Source organism: Mustela nivalis (genome assembly GCF_964662115.1).
Source record: "Mustela nivalis genome assembly, chromosome: 11".
Classification (NCBI taxonomy): domain Eukaryota; kingdom Metazoa; phylum Chordata; class Mammalia; order Carnivora; family Mustelidae; genus Mustela; species Mustela nivalis.
This window is the reverse complement of record NC_139030.1, coordinates 73,961,951-73,977,561: the sequence shown is the minus strand read 5'-3', so window position 1 is coordinate 73,977,561 and position 15,611 is coordinate 73,961,951. Positions and strand designations below refer to the sequence as shown.

Below are 15,611 nucleotides of genomic sequence, written 5' to 3'. Positions count from 1 at the left end.
TGGAGGGAATGAGATGTGGTCAGATCCTAGACAAATCATGACGGGAGAACGGAAAGGATTTCCCAAAAGCCTGGATGTGAAACACAAAAGCACCGAGGGTGACCCCCAGGTGTTCTGGCCTGAGCAAGCAGAGGAATGGAGGTGCCACCACCGACTGACAAGGAGGGAAACGGAGGTGCGTGTGAGAGAGGACAGGGGTCACACAGCAGAGGGACGGCTATCAGACAACCAAGCAGGTCCCACAAGCAGAGCGCCAGGCCGAGGTCCAGTCGACTGGAGAGAAGAGCACAGAGCAAACTGCGGGGGGGTGGGCTGTGCGGTGGGGGGAGACCGGGAGGAGCTGCGGTCCTCCAAGCCAAGTGACAGCGGCGTTTCTAGGCTCAGAGAGGCACCGATCGCCTCAGAGGCCACGGAGAGCGGGAAGAGGACAACTGAGAACTGCTCATGGGACCCAGCCACATGGAGGGGAGTGAGTGAGTGTGCCCCCATTGGGCTTCAGAGCAGACAGACAGACAGACACATCGCTCCTCTGAAAAGTTCTGCAGCCTCCTTTCTCTGACATGAATAGCACCAAAAAGTTAAAAGCTAAATGAAAAACTAAAAATATTTATGGCAGGTAACAAGTTAAAAAATAAATTTTTTTAAATGTTTTGCCGTGGACAATTGCAAACACGTGCAGAGAGGGCGGTAAATGTGAGCCGACAGTGCCCATCACCCAACCTCCATGACTGCTTGCAGCCTGTCGCGTGTGCCACAGCCTCACCCATTTCCTGTCCCACCCCCAGCCCTCCAGGGCCTCAGAGGCAAGAATGTCCCCTATCTTATCATTTATTAATAGTTAATACTCATCTCTAAAAGATGAACATTTTTTAAAAAAACATAAGCCTCAAACAATTATGAAAAACTCAAGAAATCCTTAATAACAAATACCCAGTTGGTGGTCACATTCCTTTTTTTCTTTTAAAGTAATCCCTATGCCGGACATGGGGCTCGAACTCACAACTCCCGTATCAAGTCACACGCCCTACCGACTTAACCAGCTGCGCCCCCACATTCCCTAAGTTCTCTTACACTGTAACTAAGGTTTTCCTGGTTTGTAACAAGAGCCAAATGAAGTGCACACACCGCACTCGCTCCTCCTGTCTCCTGAGTCCCTTCAGGACCATGCAGATGGTGGCCCGTGCTGCGGTGACACGTCCCCTCTGTCCCCTATGCTTCTTAGAAACTGATCCTCACATCTGGGAGCACAGGTCCACTGAGCCTTGTTTTGTGTTGGCAATGGTTACTCTTTTCAGAAAGTCAGCAGTCTTTCAGGATCATTGTTCAGATCCATTAATTCATTAGGAGTTAAAATAGCTGACAGCCCAAAATTCTCATTTATCAGCTAATATGTATCTATAAAAACACCTTCTCGTTACCTATACCTGCAATATAGCTTCCAAAAGAAAGGCAGGATAAACGCCTGACCCTCTCCTTTCGGTTCCCCAGCTTTCGCTCTGCGTAACCAATGACGATGGTCTTTTTAGGATCATTTATGAACTCGTGCAAAAGCCTCTTCAAGTTGGTTCCTGGCTTTCTCTGTGGACCCCCGCTATCTTTGCTGGCTTTACTGCTTCTGTCAGGACAAAATGTTCCAGGCTCATTGACCTGTTCCTGACCTAGATACGGACCCAGATGCCACTCCAAGAAGCCCTGATTCCTTCCAGTAGGAAACGGTATTTAGCAACCACAACCACAGTCTGGGTGCTGGGGTGCTTGCTGCCACCAGGCTGGTCACTGTGTCTGAGCTGTTTCAGGGGGCAGAGCTAGAAAAAATTTTAAAAGCAAACAACCAAGTTCATTCTGCCTCTTCTGATTCAAATTCAGGAGTACAGGCTCTACTCAACTATACCACTGTGTCTCTCCATTTTCCAACACTGAAAGTCGTAATTATCTGTGACACTAACATAACTGTTACGACATACGCACATGTGCTCACAGACACACACACACATTTGTGCCCAGGTGTGTGATTATGCACTTATATAACCTAAAAACACCAGCAGGAGATATGCCAAAATGTTAAAATTAGCAGGATACAGGATAATGAGAGGCTTTCAGTTTTCCTCCCCCCCCTTTTTTTTTTCATTTTTCCTTTTAATCTACTTCTACAGAACCCAAATTTCTGTAAGTATTACCGATAACCAGAAAAGAAAAAGATAATCTTATTTTAAAAATTTGGGTTCGTTCACCAGTTTTCAAGTTCTCCAAACTACTCTTTTAGTGAATGGACAGAATTCTCTAAAGTATACTGTGGGAACCCTAGGACCTCAAAATGCGAACAGGGTTACCATGGCTCCCCAGACCAAATGCCCACAGATCTCTCCCCACAGTAGGAAGTAGAATTACTTACGTCTCCCACAGACATTGTTGCTTCTACTATGATCTCCATCTCTGTACCCGGCTGAACATCACTTCCCACAGTGAAAAACAGGAACAGCTAAGATCAATGAATGCAATTTAATCTAAATTTTAAAATTCTACAAATGTATTATCTGCTTCCAAAAAAGAAATGCTAATGGTCCATGAAATTTTAATAAAAATCTCCTTTCATAAAAAAACAAAGACGCTGGTTAATTTAATGTTGCAATTTAAACAACAATTCTGATGACCCGGAAATGTAAGATGCTTCACACCAGTGTTCTCACCCCCACAGGTGTAACATCATTGTTCTTCTCTCACAGATACTATTTATTCCACTATGATCTTTGTTTCTTTCTTGGTCATTCTTCAAAGGGATCTGCTACACGCTGTGAGCATGAACTGGGTTTTTGCTCTGGGTCATTTGGCTGTGATCTTATTTTCTGTCCAGCGAATCTGATCGCTTGTGAGCTCAGCTCCCGATAGCCCTCCCTGTCCTTTCGAACTCCATCTCACCTGTCACGTTTTCCCACCAGCTTGTCATGCACTCCTAGGTGGTCAAGTTCAGGGGAAGAACAGATTAGAGAGGAGGTAGCTGGGAAACGAATGAAGTGGATCCAGGAACCACAGGGATCCTGACAGGAGCCCAGCTTCCCTCGAAACAGTCTTACCAGGAAGGACACCGTGACTTTTGGATGGTAATGAAACTTTATTAAATAGGCAGGCCTTCTGGCAGAGGTTGACCTAATACTTTATGCAGAGAACGAGGACTGATTAAAAACAAAGGCAGAGAGTAATTCAGTCCAGAATCAGTATACTCTATTTCACTAACTTTAAGATGCCGCTGGTTGTTTCTCATCACTTTCTGTGCCACTGAGAGAGAAACCGTGCCAGCTACAGTCACAGATGCCACAGATGAAGAGGGACGCCGGCCTTGCAGATGGTAAAATGTGGGGAAAAGGGGTGCTTTTTAGAATTTATGAAACAGGTGGTTCAAACAAGGTGGCCACTCAATTTTAAAGGTCCCCCTTAACCACAAAATTCTTACAGGAAAAGAACCTTATGAGTATGCTCTGACACTAGTATTTTTTATTTAAACACAAAGGACTAGATGGTTCTTTGTATGCCTAACATACAAGGTGTCATTTAAGAAAGAAAAAAAAACCTCTAAGGGAAATGATTACTGGTGCAGTAGTTATGGTGGGAATGATGAGATTAAGGACTTCTGATTCTGGGAAGGGTGGTTTCACTCTGTCAGGTGACCCCCCATTACCTGAGATGAGGTTGGCGCTTTTCCAGGACACAGTCCCAGGGAACTCCCCATCTTTAGTTCCGCTTCCTTCAAAGTGTAACTGTCCGGCACTACAAAGAATTTGGAGAACAGGATGAATGTTATTAATTCCTACCTCCAGGAATATACTGAAAACGTACACGAAATAATCCACTGAAGTCAGCCTTCCTTTGAAAATTAAAAACGTCAAGAAAGAAAGAACAGGAGACGTGCTCCATGCAAAAGGATGACCTGCATTACGGCTCCGATTTTCCATTTCCACACTCTAGAATATATTCTTCCTCTCTGTACAACAAGGCTAAGGAATAAGAGGCGGCTATGAAAGTTCGAGATTCATACTTCATAAACATCAAAGAGCCACTGTTTGCATGGATTAAAAGCTTAGATATTCCGAATTGATTCATGAGCGGTGGACCCGCTTCCTGCACGCTCAAAGCTGCGGCGGTGACCATCACTTAACTAAGTCTAATGACAGGAGGCGTCACAGAGGTGAGAACAGTCTATTCCGCGGCTGTTATCACAATAACATGAGCAGTGCAAGCGCTCTGACTTAATCTAGAAAGACGTAACTCGATCAAAACAACTGCCTAAAATGAGAATCAGCTCATCAGAAAAGGTGTTTTCCTTTCAAACAGAAGGGTTTGAATTTCTGGTTAAGATTTTCCATAATACGTGAAGGCTGCCCTGGGATGACAGTAAGTCCAGCAAGTTAGTTTCTAAAAGGCGACTGAAGGATATTAGGTGCCGGAAGCCATCATTTGAATAAGAAAGATCGATGGTGTGAGAGTATCCGTTTTTGGAGGCTACCATGAAGATTTACCTGGACAAAGTAGCTTCCCATTTCTGTCGATAGGTCTCAAACAGCTGTTCTCAGCTACAAATAAAAAGAAGCTGGTTAGTGCACCAGAACAACTAAAGAGAGATGCTCTACTGTGTTCATTAGGAAAGCTACAATGAGTGACAAAAAAACCCCAAGTACAGGCAGTCTTCAGCTTGCACAGGAGCTCAGGGCCACGAGAAGGCCGGGGAGTCCCCATGAGGACACTGCCGCTGTCCACGGACTCTCGACATTGTTTTTTTTTTTTTTAAAGATTTTATTTATTTATTTGACAGACAGAGATCACAAGTAGGCAGAGGCAGGCAGAGAGAGAGAGGAGGAAGCAAGCTCCCTACTGAACAGAGAGCCTGATGTGGGGCTCCTAGGACCCTAGGACCATGACCTGAGCCGAAGGCAGAGGCTTAACCCACTGAGCCACCCAGGCGCCCGGACCTCTCGACATTGTTGTCACAACAGTTAAATCTCTGCAGTTATATGTGTACAGTGAAATTTAAAAAATAGTAGAATTAATATTTACACTGCAAGTTAAAGCACTAGAAACATTGAGAATTTTTTTTTCTTTTGGTAAAAAACATCAAGACTCGTTTACACAGGGCTTGCTTCTTGGTGTGGAGCTCACAATTTGGAGTGAGCATCTTCTCTATCCCTGAGTGAACCATCATCCTCTCGGTTGGCTCTGCTTCCAGAATTTCCTATTTTGTGCTTTCAATCTCATGAAGGGTCTGCAGGGGGCTCCTTCGATGGGAAGGCTCCTGGCAATATTGTCTCTCGAGTGACAGCAGTGCCAACGTTCCCACAGCCGGTGATTTCCTGTAGCCCTCTGCAGACTTTCTTTGCTGCACCTTCACCTTCAGGAAGCGATTCGCTTAGCCTCGACAGCGAGACATCACATGGGCTTACCATGGGAGAAAGAGAACAGACCATTCCCTCTGCTATGCTGAAATGAATACCAGACACTTCAGAGGGAGGTAACAGGTCCCTGATCCTGATGCACCCCTGCTATTTAGGTAGTGACCTGCGGAAAGGAGAGTCAGTAGCAAAGTTTGCACTTCTGCAATGACTCCGTTCACGTCCAGTGTAGCGGACACTGGAACCATGCTGTCGGCTGGCTGACGTTATGTAATGAGCCCTGGTAACTGAAATTCGTGCAGACTGCCTCTGTGTGAAATAGGTCAGGTGGTTTTTAAGCTTATTAAATGGATTAGGGCCAGTGGGCCCTATTCTTGCAGGTGTGAAGATGCTGGCTTTTTGGGAAGGAGCACTCTGGGTTTTGAGTCACTTGCCAAAAGGAGAATGGTTTGGAGGGGGACAAGAGTGAAAGAAGGGAGACCTGTTTCACGGGAAGATGATAAACTGCTCATTTTAATAAACTATACGCTTTTAATCAATTTGAAGTATAAGTTGCAATACAACATGTCCTAAGTGTATGGAGTCTGAGCTAAACACTGAGCAACCACCAGCAAACCCGAGATGGGATTTGCATCACCCCCCAAAATTCCCTCATGCTGCTCTGCAGGCCACCTCCCCCTGCTATCCAGTCTTCCGTCCCTGTAACCAAAGCACAGGTTTTCTGTTTCGAAAATTTCACATAAATGGAGTCATGAGAGTATGTGCTCCTTTGTGTCCAGCTTCTGCGCTGCACTGTTTGAGAGTCACCTGGGTTTTGCAGGGGGTGGCAGTTCGAAGCTCGTGTTGAGGACCTGCATCCTGTTATTAGGATGCAACACAATTTGCTCACCCATCCACTGGCTTGTGGACTTTTGGACTGTAGCCACATTTTCATTATGAATATTTACGGAGAGTATTTGTAAGGATGTGCTTTCATTTTTCTTGGGTAAGCACCCGGGATGGGTAAGTGAATGTTTAAATTCCTAACAAGCAAGCTAGCTCTTCACCGAAGCTACTGGCATCTTGTACTCACAGCGGTAGTGCATGGGGGCTGCTGCATGTCTTCGGTAAAGCTTGGTTTTGTGGGTCCTTTAACGCTAACCGTCCCACTGGGACGGCTCATCAATTTCATAGCTAATGACACTAAGCATCTTTCCTGTGCTTCTGGGTCATCCATAGGTAGGTGTTCTTCTGTAAAGTGTCTTCCCCATTTGGGCTGGGTTGTCTTCTTACAAGTATTTCTTTTATTATTATTTTTTATATAACCTGGATGCACATCTGTGTCAAACGTGCCACAAATTTTTTTCTCCCAGTTTGCAGCTTGCCTTTTTAAATGCCCTTTGAAGTATAGAAACTTTAAATTTTGATATTGCCCAATTTATTAGTTTTTTCCTTTTATGGTTTGTGCTGGAGTCCTAACTTAAAAAAAAAATCTTTTCCTTATGATAAAATTAACAATGATTTTTCTCATAAGTTCTCTCCTAGAAATTTTACAGAAATGGTTTTAACACTGAGGTCTACAATCCATTCTGAATTAATATTTTACATGATGTAAAGCAAAGTGAGGGGTTCATCTTTGCCTCTATGGAGAGCTAATTGGTCCTTCACCTTATGCTGGAAATACACTACTTTTCCCCATGGGACTACCTTGGCACTTCTGTTGAAAGTCAAGGGACTTTTATTTATCTGCACCTAGTTCTGGTTTCCCAATGTAGTGCCACTGTCAGTATTTTAGACTCAAAAACCACGTATAATCTCTATTGCTGAAAAGGAGCTGTTAAAAGTGTGAAAACTATTCTCAGCTCAGCGACTGCACAGAAACATGTTACAGGCCTAGGCAGCTTGCTGACCCCGCTCTACATCTGCTCCTGTGCCAGGACCCACGGTCTCGATCCTACAGCTTTACAGTAAGTCTTGAAATCAAACAGAGTAACTCTTCCCACTTCATTTTCCTCTCCCCTCAAACAGGATACTCTAGGTTCTTTGCGTTTCCTTGTGAGTCAGCTTGTCTGTTTCTCTCTGACACACACACACACACTCCTCTAGGATTGTGAGTGAGGGTGCACTGAATCTACAAATGGATTTTGGGAGAATTTACCTCTTAACAATGTTGTGTTTTCTGATCCAAGAGCACAGTGCAGCGTTCCACTTATTTACATGTTCTGTGACTTTTCTCAGGGATATTTTCTTGTCAACGTGTATGTCCTGCACATATTTCACTGAATTTATCCCCAAGTATTTCATGATATCTTATGCTATTATAAATGTTTTCCTAATTTCATTTCCCATTTTTTGGGGTTCCTAGTAAACATACAATGGATTTCTGTGTATTAATTTTGACTTCTTGTTAAACTCCCTAGTTCTGACAGTAAACACATCAACAGTACTCACCACCACTGCACTAGGAAAATCCATTAAACACACAATGAGAGTAATTCACAGCCACCAGCACAGCTACAGTTGACAGGACGGATACAAACACTGCCAAGGATGTGGAGGAGCTGCGATGCCAGCACACTGCGAGTGGGCATGCAAACGGTCTAGCCACTCAGCAAAGTACAATGGCAGTTTCTTATAAAGGTAAACACGAATGTGCCCTGTGACCCAGCAATTACAATCCTGCAGATCTATCCGAGAGAACTGAAAACATGTCCACAACTGTGTATAAGCGTTATTCATAAAATCCCCAAACCAGAAATAATTCAAATATCGATCAAGTGCGGCATGAATAAACAAACTGTGACACCTCCATACAGTGGAACATGGTCAGCGATAAAAAGGAACACATTTCTAAGGCATGGACGAACCTCAGAACTGCTACTCTAAGTGAAAGATGTCAGTTAAGAGAAGAGCATATTACATGGTTTCCATTTACTTTAAATGTCCAGAAAAGTCTAGAGAGACAGAAAGTAGATAAGTGGCTATCGGGGCTTGGAATGCAAAAGGGGCACAAGAAATCTTTATGGAGAGATGGAATGTTCTGGATTGTGCTTATGGCTGTACAACTCTGTATGTTTACTAATACCACTGACTCATACTCTGAATGGCTGTGATGGTCTATAAATTATACCTCAATAAAGCTGTTAAAACCTAAAGCTGAGTGAAGAGTGAGTTTCAGATGTTGTATTCAGTATGACAGAAATTAAATGTGAAAACACAATATACAAATATATGTACCCCGATATATGGAATGGAAACACAGTATCAACAGAACAATGTGAATGCACAGGGAAGACACCAGAATCAGATATACTGGTTTCATCTGGGGAGGGAGAGAGAATAGGTCCCAGGAGGAGAAAAGAGAGAATTTAACTTTATTTCCAATGTTTCAAACAACAACAAAATGACAAAATGTTAATTTAACACTTATCCATGTGGGGTGGTAGGTATGTGAATTTTCCCTAAATTGTTTTTTTGTACTCATATTTTTTTTTAGAGATTTTATTTATTTATTTATTTGAGAGAGAGAGAGAGAGGGAGAGGGAGGGAACAAAAGCCAGGGGAGAGGCAGAGGGAGAAGCAGACTCCCCACTAAGCAGGGAGCCCAACGTGGGGCTCGATCCCAGGACCCTGAGATCACGACCTGAGCCGGCAGACACTTAACCGACTGAGCCACCTAGGCTTCCCCGTACTCCCATATTTTTTCAACCAAAAATCAAACAAAACTAAATTAAACGAGAAAAACCCGAAAGCAAATGTAAATGATTACCTAGTTCCTTCATTAATTTTAATTCCTTTATGGCTTTGATTCGAATATCAAACACCACCTAAAACAGAGAAAGCAACTAGTGACTGTGTGCGTGAGAACAACGGGAGGGGAGGGTGCGGAGGCCGCCAGTGTATGCGTACTCAGCTGACTTACCAGTTACTGGACAGAAGTTTCTGCCTACTGGAAAAAGATTTTTTTTTCCATCTTGGATATTCATTTCCTCTCCTCTACCAAGTTAAAAGCAAATACTGGGACCTTAAATAGTTAAGGCTTTACCAAACCGATGGTAACCAGAACAGAAAGACGGAAAGCTAGAGTAACCATTCCAGCTAACAAAGGCAAAAAGCTGAAAACCCACACTAACCTTTCTAACAAGAGTAAACAAAAGAAAATACAGTTAATCATATTTCTTTAGGTTAAAAATGATAAATTCAGGGCCAATGAACTTAAAAAGAAATCAAAATGGACAATACCAATCTGAGGGAACTATTTAAAATTTTTGTTTAAATTACTTTTGGATTGCTTTCTTCCTTTTCTTTTTAGTTAAGGCTAAGTGCCTCTAGGGCTTGAAGCAGGAAATTTAGGGGTGAAAGTGATGTTGGTGATCATGGACTAGAACCTCCCAGCAGTTCCCCACAGCACCCCAAGAAGGAATGAGGACTGGAGTAACCAGGACTTCACCAAAGCCTCCCACTTAGGGTCAGACGGTGGGGTGGGGGAGCCAAGTCTGCTAAGCTCCGGAGTGCTGGCTTTATACTGTCCCCTCTACTGTGCCAACAGATACTAATGCACCGTAAGAAATTATAATATTACCTGGCGATTCACAGACCTGTACCCCTGGGGATAAAAATATACGTTTATAAAAAATAAAAAATTAAAAAAAAAAAAGAAATTATAATATTTACAGAAAACATTCTAAAAGGTTTCTTTTGATGTTCTAGAAAAAAAAAAAACAAACTTCATGAATTCAGACCACATGAATATAAAGAGACGTTTGCAGGAATGATGTTTAAGGAAATCAGGGTCAATGTCTTCAAGTGGAAAATGGAAGGACTCTGTTTTTAAGAGCAGATGGCTTTAGATAAGAGTACAGAGTATGATGTAGAACAATTTCAGGTAAGCTTAAAAAAACAAGCACCAAAAAACAATACAACACAAAAAATATATGCCTGGTTTAAAAAATAAGAGACAAGACTGTGGGAAAATAGCGTTTTATATTTTTCAAAGCTAGGGGATTCCATGAACTAATTAAATAGGTAAATCCTATATTCTAATGTAGCTTTGGATGGAAAAAAAGCACATATTTTCTTGAAACATGTCAAGGGCTAATATAGGTAAATGAGTGGTAATCAAATATTAACAATAAAATATTGATTTCCTCTCCCAACATATTTTTTTTAAGTTAAACTCTATGCCCAACATGGGGCCTGAACTTACGACACCAAGATCAAGAGCTGTGTGCTCTACTGACTGAGCCAGCCAGGTGCCCCCAAAAGTTGATTTCTTAAGCTGTAGAAACCCACTGAGACAAGCGTTCTGGAAGATTTCAGGTACTGCCTTTTAAATCAAACACTGTTAAACTAGAAAACTGTCTACCAGACTTGAACTATAATCTACTCACTGTGTTCATAGTTGCTGATATTTTTACTTGCTTCTCTTCGGATTCTAATTCGCATAGATTTTGAACCTGGAGCCAGCTGATCTCACTCATCCCACTGAACCACTTCCCTTGTTTGAGGAGCACACTGTGGGAACAAAGACATTTAAGACATGTGTCTTTACACAGTGCTTCTACGGATCAGAAAATTAATACTGCTCCTTCACTTCCAAAATTCTGCATGTGTCCTTTGATGTGACAAATTAAAGGTGACCAAGGTCTATGAAGCTGGCTTTAAGAAAGTTACCTCTTTAGGGCAGTGCTAAGCAGCTGGGCACGCAGTCTATTTCCACTCCAAGTATGCTCTGACTTATACAAATAATTTATTACCATGTTTTTTTGTTTTGTTTTTTGTGTTGCCACATTTTTCAAAGAGAAGTATTGTTGAGGAATAATCTGCTGCTAACTTAGGCCTGCCCAGGGGACTCACGAGGCGAGCTTTCAGAGTACTGATGCCAGAAGCCTGCCCAGAGGATTTAGATCCAGCGTCATACTAACAGGACAGCCATGCAGGCTGTACAGACAGACTCTGCATAAAGGCCACATTTAAGTGGGTATATCTTTCCCATCACACGTGCTGTACATTTTTATGTTTATTATAAATAGTTTTATTTTATGACAGCAGATGGCCTAAGAGAACAAGTAGGGTGTCTTATTCTAACAAAATTTTCCTATACATAGTAGGTAAAGGCTCCCGAGGAAGGAGTGGCTTTCTAATTCACACGGAGGTGCTGAATCGTGGGCAGAAGTCCTCCTGGGAGTGCGTATTGGAAACACAATTCTACTCTCTCTTTATCTCAGCTGTCCCTTGAGCTAGCAGTCCTAAGGTCAGCAAAGTTTTAGCAAAAAGATGTTCCCTGAAGACCACCCCGATTGTGGCGAAGAACTGGATGAGGACAGTGACGACGACACCCCACCTTTAACCATGTGCGAATGCTCCATAAGCACTGAACTCCCAACCCTCAGGCTCTGGGAAGCTGGCACTGATTTTTACCCTCATTTTGCAGAAGAAGAAACTGAGCAGAAGGAGAGGAGGTGACTTGCACACAATCACACTGTCAGGACACGACAAAGCTGCCAACAAGCCCAGGTGGCCCAGTCCTCACCCCGGCACACACTGCCTCCTGCATCCGGAAAGCTACAATGTCAACACTGACGGCTGCACAGCCGCACAGCGAGGCTTGTGAAGAGTCTGTAGACACGGGGCGGGGGAAGCAGGCTCTAACTGTCCGTGAAATAAGCATTAGTAAGCTTAAAAAGAAAAAAAACATTCAGAACTAAAAAACCAATTACTTGAGCTCAGGGCAACAGGAATGCGAATGGTGACTGCCAGGCACGGACGCTGCTTCGGCCTCCTGTCTTCACTTCTGTACTTCCCAAGTCCTAATACATGCCGTGTGACTTTTTTTTTTTTTTTTAATTTAATTTCGGGGGGAGCAGAGGGGGAAAGCAGAGAGAATCTTAAGCAGGCTCCAAGCCCAGCACAGAGCCCGATGTGAGGCTTGATCCCACAACCCTGAGATCACAACCTGAGCCAAAATCAAGGGTCAGATGCTTAACCGAGCCATGTGGGCACCCCGTGTATTATTTCTTATAAAGGGACATATAATAAACGTTTAAATTAAAGAAACCAAGTACAAAAACATGTGCCTGGAAAACAATTTGCCTCTGTGTCACAGCCACTGTCAGTGACAATATGGAGACTCCGACTGATCGAGCAGGGAATGAACTGTTTTTCGCAACCTCAAGTCTTCAACATATGGAAACCGGGGGTTTACAGGGCAGTGCACACTGACTACAGAAAAGCAGCATAACAGACATGGACAACAAAACGGAGACGGGCGGCACTTCTGGGCTCCCAGAGGGACTCACAGGAACCAAGAGAGCATGCACCTCCACGTACCTGCCCTCTCTGGGAAGCTGGGAGGGTCTCAAGACTCAGATAAAGGATTACAATGAAAACCTGAATTGCCTTATGGGGGTCTTGTGACAAAACAGACACACTTGGCTGGATCTTAATATCCTCCTCATGAAAAGATTCAGGAACTTTCTTTGTGAGAATGTGCCTTTAGTTTTGTAGTAAGTGCTAATCGGAATTCATTTGACAAGACCTTGCTTTACAAACAACTAATCTAGATTATATCTCATCTATATCTACGTTATTTGGTCATCTTATTTACCAACAAATAAAAATTTTGAAAAATCAACATTATAATATCACCTTCCTCCAAGCTGCCTAACTCAGAACACTCCTGTATACGAACATATCCAGGACGCAATGTTTAGAAACAAAAGGAAAATACTGAACTATTATCAGTATTAAGATAAAGCTTTCAAGTTCCAAGAGACAGAACTATCATTTAAATAACTTAAAAAGCGATTCTCTTATGTTTCAGCAGGGTACCTGTTATCATCTCTAGAATCCTGAACGAGAACCGAGCTGTGGTTCCCGAGGCCCAGCTCTCTGAAAGTCTTCTTCAGGTCCTCCCTGGGAATGGCGACCCAGTTCTCTTCCTCGGCAGGGTCAGTGGCGTTGATGAAGAGGACACCCATGGGCCCTGCCAGGGTGGTGAGCACCTCGCCCATTTGTGCATTGGACGGAAAGACATGTGGAGACTCTACCAACTGCTGACACTTGTCCCCCTCACTGCTTGTTGCTAGATGAAGAACATTTATGAGCAGAGGTTCACAGTCGTTCCCGGTTGGAATCTGGATGCCACCAACCTACAATAATACCAAGACAACCATTAGTACAGTTTCTATTTGCCAAAATCAAATCAACAAAATCACACAGAAAGATTCTCTCTCTCTCTCTCTTTTTTTAAGATTTATTTGTCAGAGAGAAGGAGCACGCACAAATAGGCAGAGTAGCAGGCAGAGAGAGAAACAGGCTCCCTGCTGAGCAAGGAGCCCAATGCGGGACTCAATCCCAGAACCCTGGGGTCATCACCTGAGCCGAAGGCAGGCGCCTAATGACTGAGCCACCCAGGTGTCCCTAAAAGACTACTCTTAAAAGGCGCCTAGGTGTTTGGTTGGTTAAAGTGACTGCCTTCGGCTCAGGTCATGATCCTGGAGTCCTGGGATCGAGTCCCACAGCAGGCTCCCTGCCCATTAGGGAGTCTGGTTCTGCCTCTGACTGCCCCCCACCCCATGCTCTCTCTTAATAAATAAATAAAATCTTACATACTACTCTTAGAGAATTTTTTTTTTTTCTTTAAGTGAAATGTCTTGTACTTTAGATTTTCCTTCGAAACTTTCTCTTAGCCATCTTTTATTTTCTAGGAGAGCAATGTGGAGTGGAGACAGAGATGCAGGAGTCCTCAGCAATAATAATAAAGACTTGGCAGGGGGAAAGGGGAAGCAGAAAGAAAAAGGCTTTGGAAATATATGAGATGGACCAATGACAGACCACAGAGTGGGTAAGATGCTGCTCACTCCTTTCCCGACTTAACCCCCTCTTCTCCTGCAGGTCACGGCCCTAACTCAGGGTAGCTACCTGCCCCCTCCTGAACTCCCTTAGGGAGCAAGCACAGAACCCTACTGCTGCCCGTGTTAGTGGGATTATTTACAACAGGACAGCCTGAAGGACTAACTGACTATGTCCCTTCATATGAGCACTTGGCATTGCAGAAGTGCTCGACAAATATCTCCTTAGCATAGGACTAACACTGACTGTACCTAAAATTTGTCAGACATTTCAGGTATTTTCTAGCATCTAGTTACCTTCGCAGATACTGAAGAAAGTTTTCTTACAAGACACTTAAAAAAATCGAAAACCATCAAAGTATCTCTTTAATCCGTGCTTACCTCCACCCCATTCCATACAAAGAGGTCTTCCCCGTCCACAATCTCCATTTCCCACAGTGTCAGGTCATCTCCTAAAACATGAGCTCATCAGTGAGACCATTCGTCACAATCACCAAAAACAATCAAACTAAAGAAAGAGCTGAGACACTTAAATATTTGTTTGAGAAAGCATTTTCACCAAGGAAACTTAAGAAAAAGGCAGTAATTACATTTATTATTTTGGCATTATTTAAGATTATTTTTATCTTGGGTGCCTGGTGGCTCAGTGGGTTAAGCCGCTGCCTTCGGCTCAGGTCATGATCTCAGGGTCCTGGGATTTAGTCCCGCATCCGGCTCTCTGCTCAGCAGGGAGTCTGCTTCCTCCTCTCTCTCTCTCTGCCTGCCTCTCTGCTTACTTGTGATCTCTCTCTGTCAAAAAAATAAATAAAATCTTAAAAAAAAAAAAAAAAGATTATTTTTATCTTTATGCTTTTCACTGTAGTCTTTAGGGTTTTTTTCCACCTTGTGTAAGCATCTCCGTGTGTTGTTACGGAAGCTCCGCGAGCACAAGAGCAGGGGAGGCGCTGACCGAACCCGACACTGTGTGTGGGAGGGAAGCTCGCCAGCACGTGGCCCGACCCAGCACGAAACTGCTGTCTGTCCTCTGTACTGCGTCCCCAAACTTCAAGAAATATAGGTAAAGAATCTTGTGAAAATCAAAAGAGATAATTTATATAAAACTTATCTCTGGATTTGGTGCAGTGGAGTCCCAAATAAACGTCACTACAGTTGCTATTATTATTGTTTTGTTATTATTCACAAGTTGTAAATATTTTTAAGTTCTCCAAGAACTTCTGTTTGTTTTACTACAATATCTGAAGCTGTTGGGGCGCCTGGGTGGCTCAGTTGTTAAGCGTCTGCCTTTGGTTCAGGTTGTGATCCCGGGGTCCTGGGATTGAGCCCCACATCGAGCTCCCTGCTCAGTGGGAAGCCTACATCTCCCTCTCCCACTCCCCCTGCTTGTGTTCCTGCTCTCGCTGTG

The 15,611-nt window shown here is 43.4% G+C and overlaps 1 protein-coding gene across 12 annotated transcripts in view; it reads right to left on the bottom strand.

Annotated features, from left to right (window-relative positions):
* USP40 (ubiquitin specific peptidase 40) overlaps positions 1-15,611 on the bottom strand; it is a 75,800-nt gene that overhangs the window by 20,462 nt on the left and 39,727 nt on the right. For all 12 annotated transcript variants that reach the window (XR_014300555.1, XR_014300556.1, XM_082690600.1 and 9 more), the window contains 7 exons: positions 14,591-14,661; positions 13,188-13,507; positions 10,748-10,871; positions 9,127-9,184; positions 4,512-4,565; positions 3,674-3,762; positions 2,393-2,479 (listed from right to left, as the gene is read on the bottom strand). Coding sequence is in view for 10 of the 12 variants with exons in the window: in XM_082690600.1 (XP_082546726.1) it covers positions 2,393-2,479; positions 3,674-3,762; positions 4,512-4,565; positions 9,127-9,184; positions 10,748-10,871; positions 13,188-13,507; positions 14,591-14,661 (803 nt within the window). In the remaining 2 variants the exon portion in view is untranslated. The remainder of the gene's footprint in view (positions 1-2,392; positions 2,480-3,673; positions 3,763-4,511; positions 4,566-9,126; positions 9,185-10,747; positions 10,872-13,187; positions 13,508-14,590; positions 14,662-15,611) is intronic.